Genomic DNA, 26,094 nt, shown 5'->3' with positions numbered 1-26,094 from the left:
CAAGGCTGTTTTCACTATTTATGCTGAAATCTCAGAGCCATTGGGACTTCTCCTTAAGACTAAGGCTATATGGATTTATGAATCTTAGCTTACTCCTATAGAAGTGTTTAAATGCTTGCTACGGTGGTTGATAGGGTAGATGTGGACTTCCTACTGTAGTTGTTCTCTGAAGCTGCTTACAACAGTCCCTAAAATCCCATGCTTTCGCACCACCTCTGTTGAGCTTGAAACACCCGAGTCCTGGAGGTCCAACAGGGAGAACTGCGAGAAGAGGTTGACTTTGTTTCCCTCCAAGGTGAGAATATGGAATGAAAGCAAACAGGCATGACTATGCTTTTGCCTAGTCAGGGTTTGTGCCGTATGTTTATGGTTCAGGAACTATTTATTAGCTATTTAAATTAGTGTTATTATTATTATCCTTACGCTTGCTTGCGGCATAACCACTTAAGAGCAATGATTCCTTAAAAACAACATTTCCTGGGAATTCTTCTCCTGCTTTGCAGTGTTTTCCAGTCAGTACCAGGTCTTCAGGAGCAATTTCGCAACTGGGCATCCCATATATTGCTGCTGGGTTTTGGTTTTGTCTTTGTCATTACCTGCATTGTGTGTTAATTGTGTTATTTGCATTTGTAATATGTATGTTAAGGAACGTAAGGTACTCTCTTAGATTTCAGGCAGGATGTTGAGTTTAATTCTGACTTTTCAAGATTCAACATCTCAGGGTAATTAAAATCTATTTATTAATTATTATGCAGGATATAAACTGATGCCTATTTATTTCAGCTTGATAGCTTCAAATGGAATAAGTAACACTTGGAAAGTGTGCCTAAAAGTCCATTCAAAACTGTGAAATCAAAATCCACCTGTGAATGGATTGATTGTGCATGGTACTGTATAAACCTGTAGCAAAAAGCAAATTTGCATCCATTTTGAGTACAGCTGGATCCACGTAGTTTATTCATTATGAGTATGAGATTTGCTTGTTTTAGCAAATCCACTGAGCGCTAATCCTGACCGTGTTTCAACTGACATTGAAAAAAAAAAAAATTGCAGTGCTTTTTAAAGTGTTCACTCCAAAGGTTGGAAACCTTAATGCATGCCTAAAGGAAGAAATTTTCTTTTGGAAAAGAAACTTGGAGATAAGGTTGTGTTCATTTTTCTAGGAAGTCAGAAAGATTGTTGTTTCAGTTCAACCCAAATCAATCATTTTTCTGATTCTCTCCCACTTTTTTCCCCTCTAGAAAAAAAGTCTACATTATAACAATAGGTCTCAACTTACACAGTACAAATTTCCAATGTGTTTACAAGTCAGTATTATTGATATCTTCTAATTTCATCTTCTGTATTTGTTTACTAACACAATAAGAGTCATAGTAGGTAAAACTGCATGTAGGCATTGCCATAAGCAAAAAATAAAAGTATTTATTTTAATTACTTCTAATATCACTTTTCATGTGCTGAACTTAGACAACTTAAGCATTTGTTCTTGAAGAAAACAGTTTAATTTCAGTAAGAAAGCAATTAAAGAGGATATTTCTACTCTTGGATTTTTTTACTTGTTTTGTGCTTGTTACTTGTTTTCCCCATGCATTCAAAATAACCAAAGTTGTGTGTAGTTTCAATGTGTCTTTGTGCAGTGTACAGCTGCAGAAGAAACAAAACGCATTTTGATGAAGGTTGATGGAAGTACTTTCAATGACTAATGTGTTTAGCTTTGTATTGTAACCTGCCTGTTCAACAGCTAAGAGTTAGATAAAAGAAAGCAATAAAGGAAGAGTTAAAACAGTGAGAAAGAAAGGTAAAACAATGGTACTGGTACACCCTCCCTATACCTCTTCAAAGCTGTAGAGAAAAGTGCTTTTACACAGGGGATATTGGGATATTGGGATAAGAGTGCTTGGGAAGAATACAACATAGGTAAGTCAGTAATCCTCAGACCAGGGGAAATAAAAAATCTCAAGAATCTTCCAAATAAAAGAAAGGCGAAGCTATCAAAAATGTGCCACTGATACCTGTTCAAAACCACAAGGTGATTTTTTGTTTGTTTTCTTTACAACGGTGGGATTTGTTCACAAAGTGGATTTATTTATTTATTACTTTTCCCAAAGGCTTTTTACTGTGCAAAAGGCGATACAAATTACTCTGTTCTTAAAGCCCTCTGTCAGCACAAACACGCCGTGACAAGTTCCCCCAAGGAAAGTCCTGTAGGGTCCAAATCCCAGCTGAAATTCCTGAGCGAGCCATGCTGAATGTTTGAGACTGTTACCCCATCGCTGGTCGGAGTGACTGGGTTGCAGAATACTGACTGGAAGGCTACGGGAGCCCGGGGACCCGTGCATCTGGCAGTACAGGTGCCTGCTCATCAAACCAAAGAGTCCATTGGGTTTTTTTCTGAATCCTATCACTCCTTAGAAAAGTATGATGAAATTGCAAAAGTACTCATCATTGCTTAGCTTCTGCTAACTTTATATTCAGTAATATCTCTTCCTGGATTGCATTTAGACTTTCGAGCTGGAGTAGTCTGTAATTGACCCCGCCGTTCAGCTACCCTGACACACAGTGCACGCTGACTTTCCTTCCTATTGATGTTTCTTCTTCTAGTGGAAGCTGGAGTGTAGGAAATAAGGGAAGAGAGAAAATTAAATTCAATTGCAGCTCACCTGATCCCACCACAGGATGCAACCCTCACCTGCGCCCAGGCTCAGGGACTAACAGCACCTGTGGTTTGCATGAACCATTAATTTCAACAGAAGCCCTTGCAAAGCAGCATGCGGCTCAGGGCTGATGAAAAAAAAAAAAAAAAAGACACTTGTCTTAAATTGGAGTGATTTCTAGGAATGAGATAAACTGGATATTCTAATATAATCTAATAACCCGCATGGAAGCCATAGATTTTTAGAAATCGATACGCTTTTTCTCCCTATATCACTATTGCTATAGTTTCAGTGGCAAGAGAAGACAAGGAATAGTGTCATCAGCTTGCTGTCCTGATTATTTTCTTAAACAACAAGCTTGAAAAGGGCTGATTTGTTTCTGTAAGTATGCCTCTGTACATCTGTTAAGCTAAATAGATTGTCAGGTTTGAGAAATACTACCAGTGATTTCTGTGCTTTTTATAGGTGGAAATGACCTAGTGACTCAAAACCAAGGTTTTGTTTCATAAAGAAGACACAGGTGAGTTAGAATAAGGAGTACTGTTCAAAGCTTAGTCTGTAAGTTTTGTCATTCTTGTCAAGTATTCCTGAAAATATGGGTTATCTCTGCTATTTGGGTACATGCAAATATATTATCAGTGTGGAAGACACTTGGTTAAACTCCATCAAATGCCTGGTGTTAATAATAGTAATTCAACAGCAAAAAGGATATGATATTCTTTCCTTTCCCTCCCCTACGACACATGCTTAAAGCAGAATTGCTTGTTCATTTGTAGAAAATTCTAAGTCTGCATATAGCTTGATTTTAGAAATTATTGTTTTTCTGACTGTATGTTAGGCATATGTAAATCTTTGTGGATAGTTTGATGAATATATATATATCTCATGTAGCTTGCACTGCTTATGGACTGCAGTTGTAATAAACTTGGAAGGGATCACAGTAGGTTGTTCTAGCCACTACAAGCCTAAGCTTTCTACAGCAGCATCATCAAGTTTAATGTCATTAGTCATGCCTGTGTGATATTGCGTTATGGTAGCAACTATTCAGCTGCTTATGGGTAGACTGTACATAGATGCTGAAGGAGCAAGCTCAGCAGAGTCACAGCATCGATAACCATAGCAGGAATAGAATGTCACAAACATACCTGAAATTCTTGTACTTAATGTTATTTTCATCTAATAAAAGCAGTTCAGGTGGCCCACAGCCATGATTTTAAGGTAACCATATTTCCAACCACCAGGAACTGTAAACATTTTAGGCCAAAAATACTAAACTGGCAGCTTGCTTTATTCTGCTCTGCCTACAACAGAAACAATTTAGATGAAGGGCGAAAAAACCCACTGAGCTGTGTTTCTTCCATCTGTGTAGCTACAAAGGGAAGGAAAACAAAGGGAAAACACACACAAGGTAAGTACCAGGTTCTGCCCTGATCAAGATAACTGCTTCATTGTGTCCAGTATAAATGTTGTCATGACTTTAGTTCAAACTTTGGCCTTAAACAATGGAGACCGCGAAATACATATTTGCTACATATTGAGAATGTTATGGGAATGACCTAAATATTTTATACAAGGGTAGCAATACATCTTGAACAAACGTTATCTAGCCATAACATTCTGGAACATGGACTGCTGAAACAATTGTGGCTGGTGAGAGATTCCTACAGGAAGACTAATATCCCAAAGTAAATTTGTTTTCAGCTCTCCATTTTTAGAAATGCTTTCTTTTTTCAGCTTACTGCAGGACTGTGTGGTGGGGGAGGTGGAGGTTTCCCTGTGTATGCCCTTCCCTGAGGGCTTCACTGAGGAAGAATTATTGTAAATTCACAATATGCTCTGCAGAGCCAAAAGGCCATGAGAAGTCTTTACGGGAACAAACTGAAGATTAGTCCCATATCTTTCCCTTTCTTTCTCCATTTTTTGGACGGGCTGATTCTAGAACATGGGCATAAAGGGCAACATCTACCTAGAAAATTAAGTAGAGCCTGGATGTTGGCAAAGACACACATACTGCAGCTCAGCCATAGATGTGTTGTTAAGTTTCTAGAATTTCTTGTATGGCTCTCTGCCACTGTAACTACTGCCATTGACATCTTAATGCAACAACATATAGATCACTAGATCCTACAGTGCCTTTCCTAAATGAATTATTGGAAAATAACAGCTTCCATGGTTCTATGAGCTAATAGTGAAACTCTGTGATTTTCTCTTTTATTTCTTATTTTTTTAGATTTTTTTTTAATGTCTTATTTTTGTTCATCTCAGGGAACAAGTTTCTCCTTAACCATTGCCAACTTTCTCTTCAACAACAAACTGTTTTAACTATTGTCTGTTTTTCTTTCCAGATTTCCTTGTCTGCTATGCTTATTCTCTTTCCTTTTTTCCAGTTCTATCTTCCAGTTCACTTCTGGTTGCATTTCTGGGAATGTACTGTATGAATCTTACTTTCAGAGAGTAAGACTTTAAAAGGTCTGTGACTCCAAACACTGATTACAAGATTATTTTGTTATTAAACATCTCAAGATTCCATAGAGATGCTTAATTGCTTTTAGCAGATAATGAATGCATATATTGCACGAACAACAACATTGTGTTCTCTTATTGCCTAGCATGCACGAGACTATTTGCCAGCTTTTCTGATCTGATGAAATTAGGGAACTGGCTGAATCATAGACTCAATACACTGCATATCATTGTTACTATATATTTTTAGTAGGGATAGCAGGAATATTCACTAGAAAACAGAAAAAACGAAATGTAACAAAGTTGTTACATTTCATTCAGTAAGATAACTTCAGTAACTGAAGTAACCTTCAGCTGTAACTCCCGATTCTTTTAGGGTAAAGGTAGCAACAAGATCAGAAATTACTTCTTCCAACTTTGGAAACATACTTAAAATAAATCAAACCAGTCTTGGGCCATTATGCAGACCACAGGCCACCTTAAGCCAAGCCTGAAGGTCAGCTGAAAGGCTCAGATAGACCAGCTTGCGGCCATTTGTTTCTTTCTTAACATGGATGAGACCACCTCATCCAATTTCTGTGCTTATTGTTTGGTTTCTTTTCAAATCCCAATCTACTTCAAAATATTGTCTTGCGTTCCTTGAAAGCATTATCAACTACTTTTGAAGGACCACCTATCATTCTGCCCATTACTAGAGAAATCCAACCCTTAATTTTGTAACCTGAAAGAGCCTAGATCCAAACTTACCAAGTGTAGAATTCGGGAAATTCTTAAAAGAGAAATCCTGGATGAAAAACTCATGCTTGCTGGAGTCTTGCTGCCTCTAGGATACCTCTTTTATTAAGCCTTCCTTATGAAAGAAGCTGCAAACTGGGTCCAGATCTATGCCCTTAGAAATAAACCAGCAATATTTTATAACTCTGAAATGAGCAACTTTTAATCTCTGGCAGATAGACTAGATAGCAGCTCCATTGACTAGTTAAGGGAAATGATAAACTTCTAAAGCTTTGTGGTATCTTGGTGATGCAATCTATTGTAGCTATAGGGACACAATAAGAATATTTGTTGAAACACTGAAGAAACAGTTCTGAACACTATTGTGCTGAGATCACTGGAATTGCTAAGACCACTGATGGTCATAAAAACTGGCAATGTGCAGGTTTGGAAGCTGTTTTTCCTAATGTTTCTAGGTTAAAGAAAGTTAAAGAATAATGCACTAAAGACAAGTACTTTTTTTAAAAAGATTATTACAAGATTTTATTACAAAGAATACCTATGATAGCTTTTTTTCCACTTTAATGTTTTACTTATTAGACACATTACAAAGTTACATATGCTATATAGAACACAAGGTATAAAAAAGGCAAGTTTTTTTTAAAAGAGACAGAACAGAGGAACAGCTTTTCTTCCCTGACAGAGAGTTTTCTAATTTAGCATCTTCAATGATATTAGTGTAAACAGAAAAGTATTTAAAGAACATTCTGAACTGCAAAAGAACACTTTAGACATTGGTCTGGTTTTGTATGTCTATAATATACAAAAATTTAAGAGACAGCTTCTGCATAGCTGACATCATTGTTAAAACCTTACTTTCCAGAAAGCACCTGAGGCTCTATGCTGAAGCTGATGCTACACAGCTAGTAATAAAAATTAACTGAATAAGTCACTATAAACAAGGAGCTAAACATTTGTGTGCAGGGCACATTGATTAGAATGTTTTCAGAAGACCCATTATTAGCAAGTGTTAAATACTAAAGGTTACCCCTTGGGCCAGACTGGATTCAGAAAACCGGAGATAATGGCCCTATAAAGATGGTATGTAGCTAGCAACAGTTGCGGCTTGCTTATGGATACGTGAGCACTGTCTAGTTAGTACGCTTAATCGGGATAAATGTGGGAAAAAAGGGATAAAGCAAACAATACATCAGCCAGATTGTGGGCAGTTTTCAGTAAGTGCGTGTTCTTCTGTAATGCTGAGAAGAAAAAACATGCCATGACTACTGTTCGTAGAATAAAAGTGTTCAGGTGTTTGCCATAGCAAAGCTACCTGCTCCTGTTAGCCTTTCTCCAACGTTGTTGTTTGCTCTATGTAATGTTGTAGCTCTCTGGATTCATGCTGGTTTTAATTCCCTGGAGCCAGTTGTTTCCCTACATTCCTGCCCTAACAGACTCATTGTCCTCTCTTCTCTCTTGACTTCCTCAGGTGTGACAGTCACAGCTGAAATCAAATAAAATTTACTGTTGGGATGATGGAAAGTTATAGTCACTCTGGACAGGGAAAGATGTTACAGGTCTGAATTACAAAACCTACAAAAAGCACAATTGCTTATTGAGAAACAGTCTGTAGGAGTAAGTCCTGGACATGAGGGTGTAGTCTACTTGTGACAGAAGGCTGCAAACGATGAGTAGGGCAATTAGCTGCCAGGCATGACGCAGGTACAGCTCACTATGCTTTCCAGAACTATGGACTCAATGAATGACTGTATTTTGTATCCTGTCGATGAAAATAGTTTGAATGGAACTAACGTACCCCATTTGTGTTCTCAGGCACTCAGGTTGTTTCCTGAGTAGGTATTAAAATCGCGGGGTTTGGGCTTTCTTGTTTGTTCGTTCTTGTCTATTATTAATTACGCAGTATGTTCATGGAAACCTCTCTGTGTGATTATACAGATAGTGCATTGGTTTTAGCCTTGGCCTCTGGCATACAGACATCTCTGTTTCTATTTGCTATTTTTTCATATTATTCTCTATGTATACTTACTAGATTTGATAGGAAGTCCCATTAAAAGGAGAGAGGATACAACCGATGTTAACACAATACCTGCAGCTTGTCTTAGTCACGGACTAAGGTTTTATAAGTCTAAATTAAAATTCGTGACAACTGGCTATATTTATTAAAATTAGCTCAGGTTTCTTGATACAGAAATTAAACTCTAGCATGGTAATTGCATTGTCACTTCTAATTTAGATAATTTTTTTTACTCATTAGTCTTACTTTGTGTATACCCTTTCCTCTTAATGAGAGCAGAAAGGGAATTTGCAGCCTACAGAGTTAGCCGTCATAATTCTAAGCTTCGTTCAGGCCCTCTCAAACCACAGGTTTTGTTAATATTTTAAGCCAATTTAGCAACAAAGTCCTGTTAATAAAGGTAGTTCAGTAGTGTTTTTAAAGCAGAAGTAAAATGATCAGCTCTTTAAGTATTTGTTTTGTGTGTAACAGCACAGGTCTTGGTGCAGCAAGATCATATGTTGGTGCAGCTGGATCATATGCTGCCCACATTTGATGATTGTCATGGTCATTTATTGTTATGATCAAAACTGTCCTGCTTCTGCATACTAATAATTGTAGGTTATTTGTTTCATTTATAGCCAAAAGCATTGGAAATACACTCCAAGTTTATAACTGTACTAGTAAACTTAAGTGCCATGGAACTTCCTGGACATTAAAACTCAATCCTTGGTAGTTTTAAATGGTTAGAATTGTCCTTTACACAGTTTTGGCATGTTCCCACATAACTCCCAGGGGCAGTTCAGGGGCTAGCACAGGTCAGTGGCCATTTGCAGTTTGCATGCAGCCACTTTAGTTTCGAAACTAAGAAAATAAAGTAGTATGGGTCTGATTTGTTGTGTGCCAGTGAGCCTTGGAAGGAAGGATCTTGGGAACAGAAGGTATTTGTTGACTCCGATAGTTTGACTGTCAGAAACATTGTACAATGTATGCAGAAAGAGTATTTTTCTTTACATGGGTTTGTAGTTGCAGACATAACTCCTTGTATGTTGATGTAACAGACATAAACCTACTCCTTCAACAGGGAAGGAAGGAAGAAGGAAGAAGTGGTGGTCAGTCATACAGGTGTCCAACTGCTGGTGTCTTGGTCAAGAAGTTCTACCAGGTCCTCCTGACTTGCCTTTGGGAAGGGATGGACTTGTGACCACTGATTACTTTATGCTCTCGGCTCTTGATTGGGAGTGGATTAGGTTGGATTCAAATAATGAGTGGCTTTTCACTGCCATATCTGTACATCTCTTCAGATTTTTTTTTTTTTTAGATTTAAAAAAAGAGTTCTCAAACTGGGAGTTTGTTTCTGTATAAACTTGTTCTTGTCTGCTCATTTGTGTATATGAGAGAAAACGTGAGAATAGCAAACAAAGTTCTGATTTTTATATTTACTCTATAACACTGTTGTTCCTTTATCCCTTTATTTTCCTGTACTTACAGATGAAATGTGTTTCTCATTCTATACATTATAGGTTCTGAGCAGAATCTTGATTTTTGCCTCACAGATGATGCTTATTACTTTGTCAAATTTTCTCCAAGTGAAAAAATCTTGAACATTGTCTCTAAACATGTATTTTGTCTACTTAGGATCTTTTCCTGAGCCCTGTTGGAACAATTAAGACTATAGATTTCATTGGATCAATGCAATGTAATGAATTTGAAATAATTAAAATACCTTTATTAACAAAGAATGTTCAGCACTAACCCTTATGTGAGGATCATAGGCTACTTGCCCAAATATTAATAATGTTTCATATTTTTCATCATTTATATGGCTCTTCAACTTCTGGAAATGCTCCCCAGCTTAAATACTTAATAGAAAACTGGGTGTAATTTTACACACTGGCATATCAGAAGCTCCTGCAAGGGTAGTGGGAGTGGGGAGCCAGGTGTGGGGATGGGAGAAGAGAAAAAGAATGTGCTGGTTCTGTCCTGTACTGGCAAAGATACAAGTAGCAGGAAAAAAAGTTTCTTGTTAATCTAATTATCATTAAAACTTTATACAGTTCAGCTGGTACCTGAAATGAGGTTTCTATAAGAAAAGTCATCATAAAGAAGTGTACTATTAGTCCCACCACCAAGTTTCTTTTTTCTAGGTACAATTATTTCTGTTTAAGTTATTAAAAGGTGAGACAGAATTTCCCTTAATATTCCTGGTTCCTCACAGTAAAATGTGTGACCTTCCCCGTTGCTAAAGAATCAGTATATAGGTTATTCGCTGACTCTAATTCAACTTCCTTCGATGATTAATTCCCTGAATTGAATATGAAGAGAGTCATCTGAGTTACTGTAGGTATTCTTTCTTAGCAGAACAAAGGTGCATGGACAATAACACATAAAGCAGCAATAGTTCTGTGTTTCCCCAAAATTTGAGCTGCAAAAATCACAATTTTAAATCACAATCCTCTTTCCTCATCTCCAGAGAGGCAGAAAAGTAATCACAGATAACCAATCCAGATTTCTTCTGTGTTATTTGCACTGGAGACAGCTAAAACAAGTCAGCACACAGAATTAAGCTGAGGGAAGTAAAATTTTGGCCATGGACAGAAGGAGTAGAATAAAGGCTAGAAATGAGTCAGAGATGACCCTAAGATAACAAGCAGTGTTTATAATTCTTATAAATTCCTCCCAAATGGCAAGATTTTTGTTGGTCTTGTGGTGATCTTGTGAAACCCCAGCCCACTCCGGGTTTTCTGCCTGTTTAGTAGAAGTCCCCTCTTCCAAACAGCTCCCACCTTGGGAAACGAGTGAGGGGCCAGGAGACAGAACCGAGGAGGGGACTGTGCAGGGCAGGAGGAGCAGAAATGGGGCAGAACAGATGCGTGGAGCAAAAGATTATCGCTCATTTTGGAATCAGGGCAGCAGATGTGACTGCTGACGAGCGAGAGCTCTGGAAGCTTCAGAGGATGATAACCACAAAGCACACACGAAAGAACATGTTCATTAATATGGCACCTCACACATGCCGGGGATAGGGAAAGGCACGGTTCACTAGGTGCACAAACACATTTTCCTTAAAAATCTTGTAATTGGACGGCATCACAATTCATGACTACAAAGGCAAAAATGCTGGATTTGAGCAATGCGGAGAAAAGTGATAAAAGAGAATTTATGAAGGGAAGATGTGACCTTTAGTTTAGACCTAGTTAAGCCACCTGCGTAGTAGCCTAGAGATAAATTGAGAAGAGACTAGTTAGAGCTGTACTATAGACTTGAAAGTGATCTGCATAAGAATTAAATCCTTTTAATTGTTCACATGACATCAGGCACAGTCATCTTTTGCAAGACCAAACATGTTGTTAAACCTGACAAAATATGACTTTAAAAAGGAATAATCATAAAAAGAAAAGCCCAACAAAAAATTTATGGAGTAAAGAAGGCTCTAAGATTGCTGAATCATGGTTGTATAGTTTTCACTTGTTGTACAAGGAACATGAGGCAAGATCTTTACCCAAATTATAAAAGAAAATACTGAAACTACGAATTGGGCAAAGAGACAGCAAGAACATCAGGAGAGGACAGATTTGCAAAAGCTGTGGATAATGTGATACAGCAATTTTTAGGTAACTGTAATAAATAAATAAATACAGGTAATTTTTAGGCCCCAGTGACACGTAAGGAAATTGTTCACACATTCTGATTCTCTGTGTGCTGAACATGTGAAATCTCCTGTTTATGGCTGACCCATAGGAGCAGTTTTCCAGTAGCAGGCAGTGGATTGCAAACGTAGAGAATATGTGGTTTCTGTCTGGCAGCATGAGTTTTCCTTACTCGCTATTTCCAAATTAGGGAGTTGAAGAGTAACCACAGTACTTCACTGGCACCATGCAAGTTCCCATGGCCCCAGAAGGGAACTGGGAGGTGAAGTTCATCATGGGAGGCTAAAGCCTACTTCCTTCTTCGTGTAGCCTTCTTCATGTTGATTTGGAGCTGGCAGATGAGACAGTGTAAGTATAGATGTCTCTGACAGTATCTAAGTAGCACAAAATGTGAAGAAAACTGTTGAGATCTTGAGTTCCAGTGAAGAATAAGAAGTTGCTAGAGATTTTGTGCAAACTCAGTGAGGAAGTAAAAGACAGACTGGAAGCAATTTAATTAAAAATTAGAAGATGAGCCTTAAACAATGCCTGTAAGATCTCAACACAAAGATAATATAGCTGAAGAGAAGAATGAAAGCAGAGCAGCAATTTCTGTTGTGTACAGAGTGATCACAGCACACTTGTGTTGACAGAGGAAAAAAAAGAGTGAGCAGGGAGAGGCTAGGAGTGGAAAGAGTATTGAAAGGGACTAGGAAGTTTAGGCTGGAAGAAACGAATCAAGAAACTACTTGGATAGATGGACGGGTTTGGAGTGAAGAAAATGCATTCATTTCCAGTTACAGCCCTAAAATTGAAAGAAGAAAGAGGCTGGAGAAGAGAAGGAAGCAAGATGTGGTGTACAGTATTGGCCATCTTTTTTGCAGGATGCTGGAAAGATCTTGTGAAGAGAGAATGAAGAGGAAAGGGACTGAGGAGAGACAGAAGCTAGCGAGTAGTTAGTTGATGTCCTCTGCAAAGGTGTTGGGTCAGGAATGTGGCAGGAATGTGACTGCAAGACACTGACCTTGTAAGGGGTATGGTTCTTTTACTATATTTTTTTTAATTTTTGTTTTACAAATACAGACGTATTTTTCAAAACATCATTTGATCAACTCCTGGCATACCAGCAAGCACACTATCATCGTTAAGGTTTAGACAAATTAATTTTATCTGCATATTGTGGTTCAGCGTACTTTGCATCTGGGATAGCTTCCCAGGCAATTAAACCCGAGCAATTAAGCTGGTAAACAAGCGCGCGTTATGCTGCCTAACCCCAGCTGCGAGCGCCCGCGGAGGAGGCGCGGGCGGCGGGACGCCCCGGCTGCTGGCGCCTGAGCCCTGCCGCGGCCTTGGGGGAAGCCGCCGTGCTGCGGGGCTGGGGCCGGGCTTTGTACAGCTCCGGGTTTTTACCGTACGGTAATACCTGGGCCACCGCTCGTCACCTCCCTCAGCTTAGCGGAGCAGAGACGCTTGCGCAACCGGGGCTTCAAGGAGCCATCGAGGGAAGGTGCGAGCTCGCAGCCGCCGGTGCAACGCTGACGGCCCGGCCAGCCCCCGCGGGCGGGCAGCCCCGCACCAGCACCACGGACACTGCCTCGGCCTCCCGGCGGCCGGGCACGGTCGGCTGCGGCGGGACCGAGCAGCGGGGCCGGCGCTGAGCCCGCAGGTGGGCTCGGCCATCCCCCGCGGGCGCCTTTGCAGGGGGGAGAGGAAAGCTTTTCCCGGCTCCCGTCTCAGCCGTGACCGCGTACAACTGGTGTTTACACGGGGCGACTCCCAGGCTCCCAAGTTTAGTGTTTGAGACAAAATTTATTGCGGCTATTCCGGGACTAAGAGCTCGGCTGCGGCTGCGAAAGGAAACAGAGGAAGAAAATGGGCGGGAGAAGCGGCAGCTGGTCAGAAAGGCACCGGGACTCCTCTTGGATGGTTTTATCTGCCAGCAGCTTGGCAGCACCTCTCAATTTTGCGGTGCTGCTCCTTTCTTTTAAAATAGGCGTTTAGCTTGAACTGTCAGTGCACTAACTCAGGGATTTACCCCCTAATGAGATACGAACCATGTCCTCGTCCTCTAAGCCGCGCCAGTCCCCTCAGCGCTTCGTGAGCGGCAGCCTAGCCCCGGTGACTTTCCTCCTTTCCCCAGGTGTCCGGCTGTCCCAGCCCGCGGTGGAGCCCGCTGCCTTCCCCTTCTCCCCGCGCCGGCACTCCCACCCCGGGCTCCCTCCCACCCCTGTTTCGGGCGGTCGGGTATTACTTCTGGTTTCTTTGCTCGGCGGCCCTGACGGCTTCGGCCCGAGGGAGGCGGGAAGCGGAGGAGGCGGCAGGGCCGGGGTTGCGGGGTGGCAGACACAGGCCCCATCGTGCTACTGAGGTAGTGTCATTTTTCTTTCAAAATGGAACGCTGTGCTTTTTCCCTCTCCCGGTTTTGTTGCTGTAAGGGCTGGGCAGCCGCTTGCAGCTGACCTTCCTTTCCACTTGCCGCGGGAGCCGCCCGCGCACCCCTCCCCGGCCACCCCAGGGTCGGGGTTTTTCCCCTCCCCGATCCCATCCCGGCGCCCTTCCGCTGCGGCCCCCCCCTCCGGCCGCCGGGTGGGCGCATCCCCCCCACGGCGCCGCGCCGGTCCTCCCTCTCCTGGCCTGACCTTCCCAACATGGCGGCACGGCTGCCCCCCTCCTCCCTTCGTCCCCCCGCCTCGAGGGGCCTCCTCGGCGAGGGGGCGGTGGCGGCTGTCAGCCGGGCGGGGCGGGACCCGGCCGGGGAAGCGCGGCAGCGGCGGCGGGAGGAGCGGGCGCGGGGCTGGGCCGCGCTGGGCGGGGCGGCGCGGCGCGGCCCGGCCCGGCGCCGCGCACGCTGACAGGCGCTCGGCCAGCAGACGGCGGCCGCGCCGGGGTGCAGAGGCCGCCGCGCACCCTCCTGCTGCCGCCGCACAGGGAGCTGGGCGGGAGACGGCGTCGCCTCGGCGGGGAGACGCGGGGCGAGCGGCGCTGGAAAGCCCCGGCCGCCCCCACACCTGTGCCCTCTGGGGGCGGCGAGTGGGTGTAGCCGCCGCCGATCACCTGGGATCCCCGCCCCGCAGCGCCTCCGCCTCTCCCAGCGCCGGGGAAGGCGCCACCGCCGCTGCGAGCGAGCGCGCGCGCTCCGGGCGGCCGCGGACAGCAGGGCCGGGGCCCGCGGGTGAAGCGAGGCGAAGGCGTGCGGCGCCGGTGGGGCTCGCCCGCTCCCGACAGCCGGGGCGAGGCGGGCAGGAGGGCGGCGGCCCCCGGCCGGCGGAGCCTGCGGCGCGGGGCGCTGGAGCCGCGGCAGGATGAACCCCAATGTCACCTACGCCAGTCGCAAGCGGCGGAAACCTGTGCAGAAAATGTAAGCGGCCCCCGCGGGGCGGGAGGGAGAGACCGGCTTCCCGGCGGAGCGCCGTCCTGCCGCGCACCGCGCCGTGGAGGCCCGGCGGGGGTGGCCGGTGGCGCGGTGTGGGGGCGCCCGGGAGAGGTGGTGCCTAGGGCTGCCGGCAGGGTTTTTATTGTTTTCAGCCTTTTTTTTCTTTAAAAAAGGAGGGAGTGTCGGGGCGCGGAGGGTCGAGGCGGTGGAAGGAGGGAGCGGTGCCGGCGGCGCGGCGCAGCCGGCTGACCTAGATTGGGAGGCATCTGAGGTGACGGCTCCCGAGCGGTGGCTGCGCTCGCCCCACCGGCGCGGGTGGGTGCCGCGGGTGGGTGCCGGGCCGTCCCCCGCGCGATGGCCGCCGCGCTCCTGCCTGCGCGCAGGGCGCTCTCGCCGCCCCCCCGCGCTGCGGCGCGGCCTCTCCGCAGCGCTGCGCGACTGCCGGCGCGCTCAGGTGTCTCTGCGGGGAGCGCGGGGCCGGAGCCGGGAAAGGCTCGGCCGGTTCCCACTCTTTGGGGCTATTTTTAGCCTAACTGGGAGGGCTGAGACAGCTTCAGCCCTCCGGTATTACATTAGATGTTTTTATTTGTTCGGCTCCAAAAAAACCCAAGTGCTGCAGACAGGTCGAAAGAGGCAAAAAAAATCCCAAAAACAAAATATTTGGCCGTATGGTGGCTTTTTGTTTGTTATTTATCTTTTTGAAACTCTGGGAACAGCTTAGTACCTGAGTAATTTCGTGTTGTGCACCTGCTGTAGGTTTGAGACCGAGGTTTTGCATGCTCCGCTAAGAGGTTGGTCTCATGAGGGTGATTTTTCAGGCTGGAGGAGATGCTTAACTTGCACTTTCAACTGAAAGTCAGGAGTTTGTAGGTGATAAAAAGTAGCAAAGCTAAACTACCGAGTTGTGAGAAAAATAAGCAAAGCTTAAACAAAATCCCCGTGTGTTTCTGCCGGGTACTTCTGTAGATGTAAATAACTGCCAAGCATACAAAAGCATTAAAAGAGAGAATGACAAATATTTAATGAAACTCTGTTGTGAATGATATGTTTTTAGATTTATAGCAGACAACTGTGTGAGGGGAAGGTGAATTAGCTTGAGAGCTTGCTTCTTTATGGTTGGAGTTGTTGGAATGAATGCATGGATATAGCTGGGTTTTCACCCTACAAATTAACAGAGAAAGTCTAAAAATGCATTTTAAAAAAAATCCCTTGCTAGAAGATGCATTCATTATGAAAATAGTCATGTTTGCTTTTTTAACCATTCACTTCCAAGTAAAAAGGTAGAAGTACCTAATTAAATTCATGCTGTAGATCTGGATTTTAAGAATGAGTGGTTTTTTCATTAAGAAAAAAAAAATCTATTGGTGGTATTTGTAGACTACTAGTAGCTAAAGGCAAATAATTCTCAAGTTCTGATTGTGAAAGGGTCGGGTGTTCTTCCTTGCTGGTAAGATCCCTTAATGTCTGTCTTGCTACTACATTCTGGTTAGCCTTCGTTAGAGGATGTGAAACCTTGTCTTTTATGTTACTGTAGTATCTATGTAAGTTATCCTTTTCCATGTATCTCCTCCTTAGGTAAGTTGTCTGAGCTTCTCTGACTAGTTGAACTTGAAGCCTTTTTTTATTACTAATGGGAACCATTTATCTATTGAGGTACTTTGCCCTTTAGGACCAAGGGGAGAAGTAAGTGTTTCTTCTTAAAAAAAAAACAACATTCATATTAAAATAGTTTGCTCACCCATAAATTGAAGTGGAGGCTGATTATTAACACACCTTGCTTGGGTTACTAGAAATTATTTCTATGCAAGACAAATTTATCTTGCATGTAATGCTTATGTGTTTCTTTTCCCCTCAAAACGGTTGCTTCTTCTGTTAGATCAACCTTACAGAACATTGCTAGTGGGTCAGAGGGTTCCAATTTCTCACATAACTAACTACAGACCATACCTTTAGGCCAAAAAAAAAAAAGTGAGAGAGGCAATAAACTTTTGTAACTGATTGGGGGAGGGAAGATGTACTTGCTGCTGGTTAATAAAGGTTTGACAGTACTGTGATTTTTAATCGGTTTGAAATTGGTATTTCTTTCCCCCACCAGAATTCACAGCTCTTAAAAAAGAAAAAAAAAAAAGTGATACGATGTTAGGACTAGTATCCTTTTATAGAATGTTTCTGTAGAAAGTTCTTCTAATTTTTTATTTGCCATAAGTGTAAGTCTGGAGCATGATAATTGGTAACTTGTGGCAATAGGCAGCTAGCTTATAGAAATGGAAGAAGCTATTCATATAATGCCATAGTTGCCATGGAAAAAAATTAAATAGAAGGAATACTTCTTGCTTCAGGTGCAAATAACTCGTTAAAGCCATGGTGGTAACTCAAAACCAGTTGATGAAACTTCCCTCCCCCCCGCAACTCCCTGTTTTTATTATGTGCCATGTAATGAACTGAACTTGAGAGGGAATCTCAGGCTATTGCCTGACAGTGCCAAGTGTTGAAACATGTTTTTTTTGATTCAGTAGGGAATTACAGTATCACAGCTGAAAAAGAAAAGCAATCATGGGGGAACTTAATAGGCAACTGTTCCTGCAGTTCATCTTGTTATCTTGTCATCTGAACAACAGCAAAAAAAAAAAAAGCCTGCTAAACCATGTGCACTCCAATTGCCTGTAATATGCTACAGAAATCACTTTCTTAAAACCTTGGAGCCTTTAAATTTCTTCCCCATTTAATGTTTGAATGCTGCGAGTCCCCCTGGTGGCAGCACGTCTGTGGGGTGTTTTGCTCCCCACTGAAGCGTGAGGAGCAGTGGGTGGCCCCTGCTTTTGGCTGTTTTGTTTTTTTTCTTTTTAAGTCTTGGATTACTTTTCTCTAGTGATTATTAACTGAACTGCTGAATTTATATGCTAGTATTGTAATAGGAAGGACAAAATGCAAATCTTATGGAAGTGGTGTTTATTGCAGATGATTCTAACATTAGGTGAAGGATATTATATAAATGTAGCTCCATCTTGTAGGTTTGGTGGGGTTTTTTTGCCTACTAGCTCTGATTTTCCTTGTTTTTTTTTTTTTTCAGTGTTTGGGTAGGAATTGTTTTGTATAACTGCACAAACGTAATAGACAAGGAACGGGGTGCGGAGGTCTAAATGTTTCTTACTATGTGGGCACAAAAAGCATTGTGGCATGTTTCTTTAGTAGACTAAGTAAGAAATTATGATATGGTTTTGTTCTGTTAGCTTAAATGTATTTATATTAAGTACTGCAGAGAAAAATGTTTGACTGGTTGATCCTTAATTATGAATAGACATAGTAATTTCAGAAAGCAGTGCAGAGATATTTTAATTTAAAAAAATGAAACTATTTATGTATTCTTTCAAGGCAAACAAACAAGTGCCAGAACAAGCTTTCAAAATGGAAGTCCATCAGAAAAGAAAAATAATCATTAAAAGATTCCTTTGTGTAAAGCAGTATCTGCTATAAACAGCAGTTTGCACCTCTTATTTGAAATGGAGGCAATAAAGCTGCTAGTGTAGGTAGAATAAACTTATTATATATAAATAATAACCTTGCCTGTCTTGGTGTACATGTATATTACATGTAGACTGCACTTAAAATTCACTGTTTTTAAGGTTTCTGGGGTTTTTTTGGTTGGGTGGTTTTTGGTCAATGCTTCTTGTTAAAGTAGACTTTTTAGGATGAGAATCTGCAGCAAATAGAGAAAGCTAAATGTAAATAACTTGGTCATTAGATAGGAACATACTTTTTTTCCCTCTAATAGCCTTGGCTTGTCATCTTAAACAGTAATGAAATATGTTAAAACTGAGTGTGAAACTTTCGTTCTTGGTTGGTGTTCTGGCTGTCTATCACTGATGGAGCCCTTCAATACACCAAAGCAACCTGAGCAAACTAAAACTCAAAACTCGGACAGTTGCCCAGCATCAGATGAGCAGCACACTGCTGACTGAGGTTTTGTAGTAAAAACAACTTTACCCCTTCAGCGGCCTAACTCTTTGCTGGTTTCATTGCCTGCTGAAGGAGCCACTGGAAAGGGTCTCTTGCCTCTTCAAGATAGGCTGACAATAACTTTTGATTGAAGAGGTTGATAGTCCACATGTGTCTCATACGTTGCTTCCAACAGAATCATCAGCTGAATTTTCAGTAATCTAAATTCGGTGTGGGAAATAAAAGAGTAAATGCTTAGAAGTCTTTTTCAGTTGCTAAAATAGAGACTTTTGGAAGATGTCACCTGTTGTAATACTTGCTTAGTGGTAACTGATGCATTTCATATACCTGACCTACATTGACTTGAATAACATCCATAAGAATAACATGTTATTGCATGTACTATTAAATAGGAGATGAAAAATATATGTACCTGAAAAGATTAAATCCATTAGCTAGGTGACATGTATGTTCTTCCTTATGTCCTTTTTTCCTAAGCAATAAAACTGTTCTGATGAACTTCTAATTATTTTTTTAAACCGAATTATTTTTTTGAAGATGTCACTGTATCTTTAGTGCTGTTCTTGCACATTCTTGTGCTTGTTTGTTGGGTATTTTCCTTCTTTTCAAAGTAATTTGTTGTCATATTATGAACAAAATAAATGTGTGCGTTCTTTTCATTTGCTCAAAGTGCTTCGATTTCCCTTTAAAAAAACATAAAGTAGATTGTAAATATTGAAACTTATTCTGGTTTTTGGATAATGATTAAGACTCAAGCACTCGTGCACTTTCTTTTTAATAATTTAGTGTTATTAATGTCTGTGAAGGTGCGCATGGTAAGCATGTGTAATGAAAACTTCTGATAAAGTAGTCTTTAGCAGACCTGTGAAAATAGTAGTCAGCTAATGTTGTGATGGCAAATCCTTTAGAATTGGTAAAAGAAGAATTAAGAGTGCTTGCTTGTCTTGCAGCTGCTGGATGGTAAGGGTTGTAGCTCAGTTCGGATGCACTGGGTGTACAGAGACCTCTGGCCTTTGATTAGGGAATTTAAATTTCCTGTGAAGGTTAAAAGATCAAGAACAGAAAGATCAGTTTAAAATCCATTCCCTCCTTTAGTTGTTCCCCCCGGCTTTTAAATAAAACACACGCATGGATTTAATCTTGACATAGTACGTAATTTTCCTTGAAGATAATTTTCTGCAACACAGCTAGGGCTGTCTTTAGCATCAAGGGTTTACATAAGTGGATGGAAAATGGTTTAGCTTGCTGCTTAAGCCCTTGGCGTTTCCGCCCTTATTCCCTTCATCACTGATGGGTCCATTTTTATATAATGGATTTTAGTTGGGTGACAAAGGGGAAAATTAGGGAAAATGAATGTTTGATTTGGAGACAGAGAATGTGGTAAGATTTACGCTGCAAATACTGGTAACTTCATAATCAGAAATCTTGTATACTACATTTAGAAAATCCTTATTCTTTGAACTAGTTAGAAGTAAGAAAATCATTAGGAAGTAAAGCAAAAACAATTAGATCTAACTAACAACTTGATGAGATAACTGCAGAGTTACATATAGTTTCAACTAACTTGTCAAATTGCTTATGGAAGTTTTAAGCAAAGCAGAGGATAGTTGTGAAAATAGAAAAGTCTGGTATTTAGTGCTTTTATTTGGAAAAGATTGCCTGTTTTGAATGGTTTCCATGGGGATCTCCACTTTTCGGAAGCAGACCTGTTCGATTTGATAGTAGTGAGCTGTTCACTGATCGTTACACAACTGTTATCTGCTTAAAGTTTGGAATTTATTATTCTGTCTCTATATTTATGGCAATTTAATACATTAAGTTACTTCATAAATTTTTTTTAATGTTATTGGTAATGTTTGGTGATTTTTAACTTTATTTTGTTAAGGTTATATTTAAATTGTGTTAATCACATGGCTTGTACAAGTGAATATAAGAGAATGTGAAGAAAGCTTTGCTGAATTATTTTAAGTTTAACATTCACTTGAGGATATGGTGAGCTGCAGGTCTTAAAGTCAGGGCTTGTGACCGATGCACACATCCAACCAAATATTTAGTTTGTCATTCATTGCAGTTGATGATGAACCTGTGTTTTTTCCAAGAGAGACAATTTTCATATTTCTTGATTCATCTGTTTTCCCTACTTTTACAAGGTTTTTTAGGACAAAGCTCTGCTAGAACCATGTCCTAGACAATCTTTATCTTGCAGCAAGTGTGACTTTATCCGTCTGGGGAGTAAGTAGCTGCTGCCGACATATTTCTGTGTGTTAACAATATTTTGTATTATGGCACCTTCAAGTTTCCAGGCTCCGCATAAGGATCATGCCTCCTTTAATGTGCAAAAGGGCAGCTGTAGTGCTAGAGAACAGGCATCCAGACTTAAGTGCAAGTTTTTGACAAGCGACACTTGAATAAACAATGCCTGTAAAAAGGAGGACTTGAATTTAAACTAACAAGAAGTGTAACTGAAACATAAGGTAAAAACAAGCTAAAAATAGGGATATCCACTCTATCACTACTTATTTGACTGGAAATACAAGATGAAATTATTTTTCAGCATGGTTTACTTTCAGCAGTGGCAAAATAACTGTTGGAGCTTTTGCAGTTTCTCATCATGGAATGGATAAAAGGATGAAGCTTGGAAGTAGACTAAATGAAATACTGAAGAAATTAACTGCTGATAGTCTTTAGGCTGAGTATTTTCACGAGTGTTACATCTTGCAGAACCAACATTCCTACGAGAGCAGCACAAATTGATAACTGCAAATCTCAAGTAGAACTGCAATACTGGAAAAGTGAGGATGAATCACTCTAATTAGAAAACTGTTTAATAAATATGATAAAATCTACTATGGCTCTGCAGATAAATTATTTGGTTTCAGTATTGGCTTGTAATGATTAATTATAATTCAAATGAGTAAGGGTTTAAACCTGTTCCTAGACTTCTGTGTATGTGGGAAGGTGTGAGTATCCAAGTATGTGGAATTGGAGTTCAGGGTGAAGGTGAATGGAAAATAGCACGTTTACAAAAACTTTAAGTAATTCGTAACAGAAAGCTTCTTAAATTGTACTTTGTAAGGTACAGAGGCATGCCTTTGTCATGCTGTACTCCAATGAAATGCCTTCAGCTGAGAGGTGACTTGAAGGATGAGCTCAATAGTGTTTGTTACAAAGATTTTAACAGCTGACTGAGCTGTATCTCTTGTTTTCTTGCACAGTTTTGAATGTCTAGCAAGTTGCTAAAACTTTTGTTGTAGTCAGTTGACAATAGCCTGTTCCAAACATTGACAGAAATGAAGGATACCTGTGAAAAACTGTAACTGAAGTGAAAAAGTGTACTCTTGAATGCATTTGTACACAAATATTACTAAAAGTTATTAAATTATTGGTAATACGAACATTTGGAAGAATTCAAGTGACATTCGAGTGAAAATGTCAGAAACTTTTTATAAAAATGCTGAATCTCCAAGGTTTCAAATGTTCATTGTATGTTCAAATAGTCATTTTAGCTCTAACTGCTTCATTTAACAGTATATGTGTTGGAAGCGGGGTTAAACCATCTTAGATTAATTTTTTTTTTCCATTGAGAAACAGGAGTCACTTGGGAAAAACATTTTGCTTGTTAAAGTTTAAAAGACTATTTGTAACATTAGGTTTGGCAAATATTTACCTCCCATTTTTGGAAAGGAGCTTACATTTATTTTGTGTTTTTTTGCCACAGTGTAAAGCCATCCCCAGCTGAAGGAGTCAAGTCCAATCCATCCAAGAGACACAGGGACCGCCTGAATGCAGAGTTGGACCGCTTGGCTAGCCTTCTGCCTTTCCCTCAAGATGTTATCGCCAAATTGGATAAGCTGTCTGTGCTTAGGCTCAGTGTCAGTTACCTGAGAGCCAAAAGTTTTTTTGACGGTAAGGGCTGGGAATTTATTTAGTTCTGGACTGCTTGTAAAGTTCTGTTCATACTGTATGTTGATTTCAGCTGTTTAAGTACTTAAAGCTGTTAATTCATCTGTATTTTAATGGAACATTCAGTTGCGTGGGTATATGCAGTGTAACTGTATAAAGTAAGCTTTCCAGTTTCTTGAAAACCAAATGTAACTACTTATATTTCACTTAAATCACCAGTCTTTCAAAGCTTTGCATTTGGAAGCAATATTGCCCTTAATGAGTCTTCCAGTCCTTTTCTTTAGACTTTCAAAGATAATGAAGAGATTTCTTTTTTCCCTCCTCTGAAAATTGCCTTCATAAAACCATTACTGTTCAAAACATGTCATATAAGTTCTTATCAGCTGTATGTTTTGCTTAATGATGCATCAGAAATGACTTTGTTTTGATATAAACTAATTGCTGGTGCCCCTTCCTGTAGTTTCTTGCAAAGGTGTCTTGTAAAGAAATAGAGGCAAAGCCTCTTCTGTGTTCAGGCCCTGGTTAATGCAGGGTGTGAGGCATTAAGACGACAGCTAAGGTTCTCCAGTTGTCTGGGCAGGTTTTCGCTGACCCCAGCCGAAGCAAGGGTAATACAGCAGCTTTGGAGTAGTAATCAGGCCAGAAGCACGTGTTCTCTTACACCACCTCAGAGCTAGCCAAGGAGCCCTACCCCTTTCCTTCATTACCTGAACTGTTCTGTAGGGTGAGGTTTGATGGCTGGCTTCCTGCCAGTTTCTTCAAAGGCAGAAATAGCCTGGTGTCCTTTTCATTGCTGGAAAGAAACAGGGAGCTTGTATTTAAATAATTGTCCTTTTTTAATCAGTCAGTGAAGTTTTACAATATTATACTGAAGATGGAATTGTATTGATCAGCTGTAGCTAAGGAATCTTGCTTGCAATGGCGTTGATATTAATTGCAAGGTGGTTGTTTTTTTAAACCAAGTTTTTTGGGCATTAAAATAACCTCTGTCCTCAGCAGTTTAAGATTTAGTGTTTCAGCCTCTTGAGAGGGACTCTATACTGTGGGTGAAAGGACTGAAGAAACCTAACTGCCTAAGATAGTTCCACTTCTTCCTGCAGGAATACAGAACATTTATTTTCATTTACTGTGTCTAGTGGCTTCAATTTAGTAATGCTCATAAATTTATATCCTGTGTTTTATTGTTTGACGAATATATGCAGGTGGATTGATTTCTGTGCTTGTTCTGGACAATTCTTAGTATGGAATCTACTCAAGGCTAGAGTTGGTCAAGGATTTCTAGTAGTGTTTTTTCAAATGAAAGTATTTGCTCCCATGAAATGAAAGACTTCTCTTGATACATCAGTTTCATCAAAGCCTTTGTGAGATGTTATCTCAGGTTGACTGCCGTAAAACAAATGATTTGGCTTGTCTGTGCTCTCTGATGAATTGAAGAGGAACTTCTAGTCTCAATGAAACTTTTTTTTTTAAATTATGTATTCTGAACCAAGTACAAGATGGCAAGTTTTTTTGCCTTACTTGGGATGGAGTGTTAATAGCAAATCTCAATTTCTCATGCAATGGAAGTGCTTGATTTTTGATATTGTCTCCCCCCGGGCAATTTGCACTTGAAGGCCCTGGAATAAATGGATTTAAGGCTATGATTTCTGTATAGGAAAAAAAATATGCCTTTAGCTGTAAAGAGACAGCCAGAATCACCTCACACCAAAATTTACATCAGTTGCTTGTTTCTAATTTGAACACAAAGGTAGCTTTCAGTCGTTTAGAGTGGTGATGGATTAGATGTGCATTAGCAGCAGAGAAGTTATATTTGCATTTCAGGTTGCAATTTAACTGCCGTGGGTCCAGAACTGAAGCAAACTTAACCTGTGTTTTCAATTCAGTATCATACTATTAGGATGGCACCCATATCAGACAAACATATGCATCTAATGCTATCATACTCAACCACAGCTGTAGAACGTAGGGTATTTAATTGTGTTGCAATGAATTAAGTAGCAGAATTTTGATTTGCCTAGTAGTAAAAAAGGACTTTTAAAGCAAGTGCATATACTAGGTGCATTACAGCAGAATATTCTTCCTATAGTCCATAAAATATAAAAGCCAGATAAATGTGAAAAGATAAATAGTTTGATGTTGCTTGTCTTGTGCAAGACATTTTTAACAGATTTTACACCTTCAGATGGAATAGCTTCAGTAGAAGCTGTCTTAACCTTTTTTTAGCAGAAAAAGGCTTTTTGCTACTTCTTTTCAGGCCTTCAAACTGTAGGACTACAAATCAGGTTAGTAATCTATGAAGTAAGCTATTAAGGTATTTAAAGGCTAACATGAAGATAAAAAAAGAAGAGTAAACAATCTATGAATATGACAAATTCAGTATTGAAAATAAGATCTTTTATACTATTTTAATGTACTTAAATGATGTGGAAGCTATTTCAGTTGAAACTTACTCTCCAAAAGAGAAATTAGTGCTTTGAAGTACAGAATTAACAAAAATACCCTGAAAACCCTTAGGTTAGAGTTTCACAATCTGTCTGTGCAGTGCTTCTCACAGAACTGCTTTTTTTCGAAGGAATGTTTTGTGTAGTTAAACATATGCGGAAAGCCCTATAGAATAAATCTGACAAATGCAAGAGTGAGCACTGATTGTCACCTTGAGTGCCTAGACTGAGCCAACAGGTCCACTTTATTAACGCAGCATGCTGAAGTAAAGGGAAACGCTAAATGAATAACAGGATGCAAATGGGGGGTGTGTAAATTCCTGCGGAAAGTAAAATATAAACGTGTAATCATATGATCTTGCTTGAAAGGAAACCCAAGTTTTTGCTGTAACAATAGATATTTTTTCAAAGAAAACACTTGCATTTTTCCAAGTTTAAATAGTCCAGAGTGAATGTCAGTTTTCTGAAGGTGGAAGTCTGGGGGAGGAGGGGGGAGAACTGTTTTGTGAAAGACATCTCAAGAAGTTACCTCAGTTTGAATAAATGTACCTCACTTAGGTCTACAAGTTGTTTTTGTTGTCACTTTAAAAGCAAAATGTATATATTAAAAAACAAAGCAGACAAAAGAAGCATCTTCCCCTGCCTCCAGTCATTAAGATAGTGCAGAATTGTCTCCAGAGCTAAAGACAGATAAGTTTCCATAGTGTCAACTGAAACATGGTAGACTTCTGCATGCTTACCATGTTTCAGGTTGTAGGCAATAGGTGTACTTTTTTTTTCCTCTTCCACAATCTCAAAGCATCTTACTTTCTTCTGTTGGTGACTGTATTCTGTTAAGCAGTTGCTTTTGGTTGTTGTAGTTTGTTAGCAAAGTTACTGTGCTGCTACATGGTGCTTCTGAAGCACTCCCCATTAGATACACTAGTTCTGTGTGGTCAGCTTAGTC

At 40.7% G+C, this 26,094-nt stretch overlaps 1 protein-coding gene across 1 annotated transcript in view; it reads left to right on the top strand.

Annotated features, from left to right (window-relative positions):
- Nucleotides 1-14,776: 14,776 nt before the first annotated feature.
- The window catches only part of AHR (aryl hydrocarbon receptor), a gene marked incomplete at its 5' end in the record, with an annotated part of 63,784 nt that continues 52,466 nt past the window's right edge, over nt 14,777-26,094 (top strand). Inside the window, 2 exons of the mRNA XM_081996855.1 lie at nt 14,777-14,832; nt 22,523-22,710. Coding sequence (XP_081852981.1) covers nt 14,777-14,832; nt 22,523-22,710 — 244 coding nt within the window. The remainder of the gene's footprint in view (nt 14,833-22,522; nt 22,711-26,094) is intronic.

This window comes from Phaethon aethereus (genome assembly GCF_964289735.1).
Source record: "Phaethon aethereus genome assembly, chromosome: 2".
Lineage (NCBI taxonomy): Eukaryota > Metazoa > Chordata > Aves > Phaethontiformes > Phaethontidae > Phaethon > Phaethon aethereus.
Note: the sequence above shows the minus strand (reverse complement) of the source record. Positions and strands in the feature narration are given on the sequence as shown.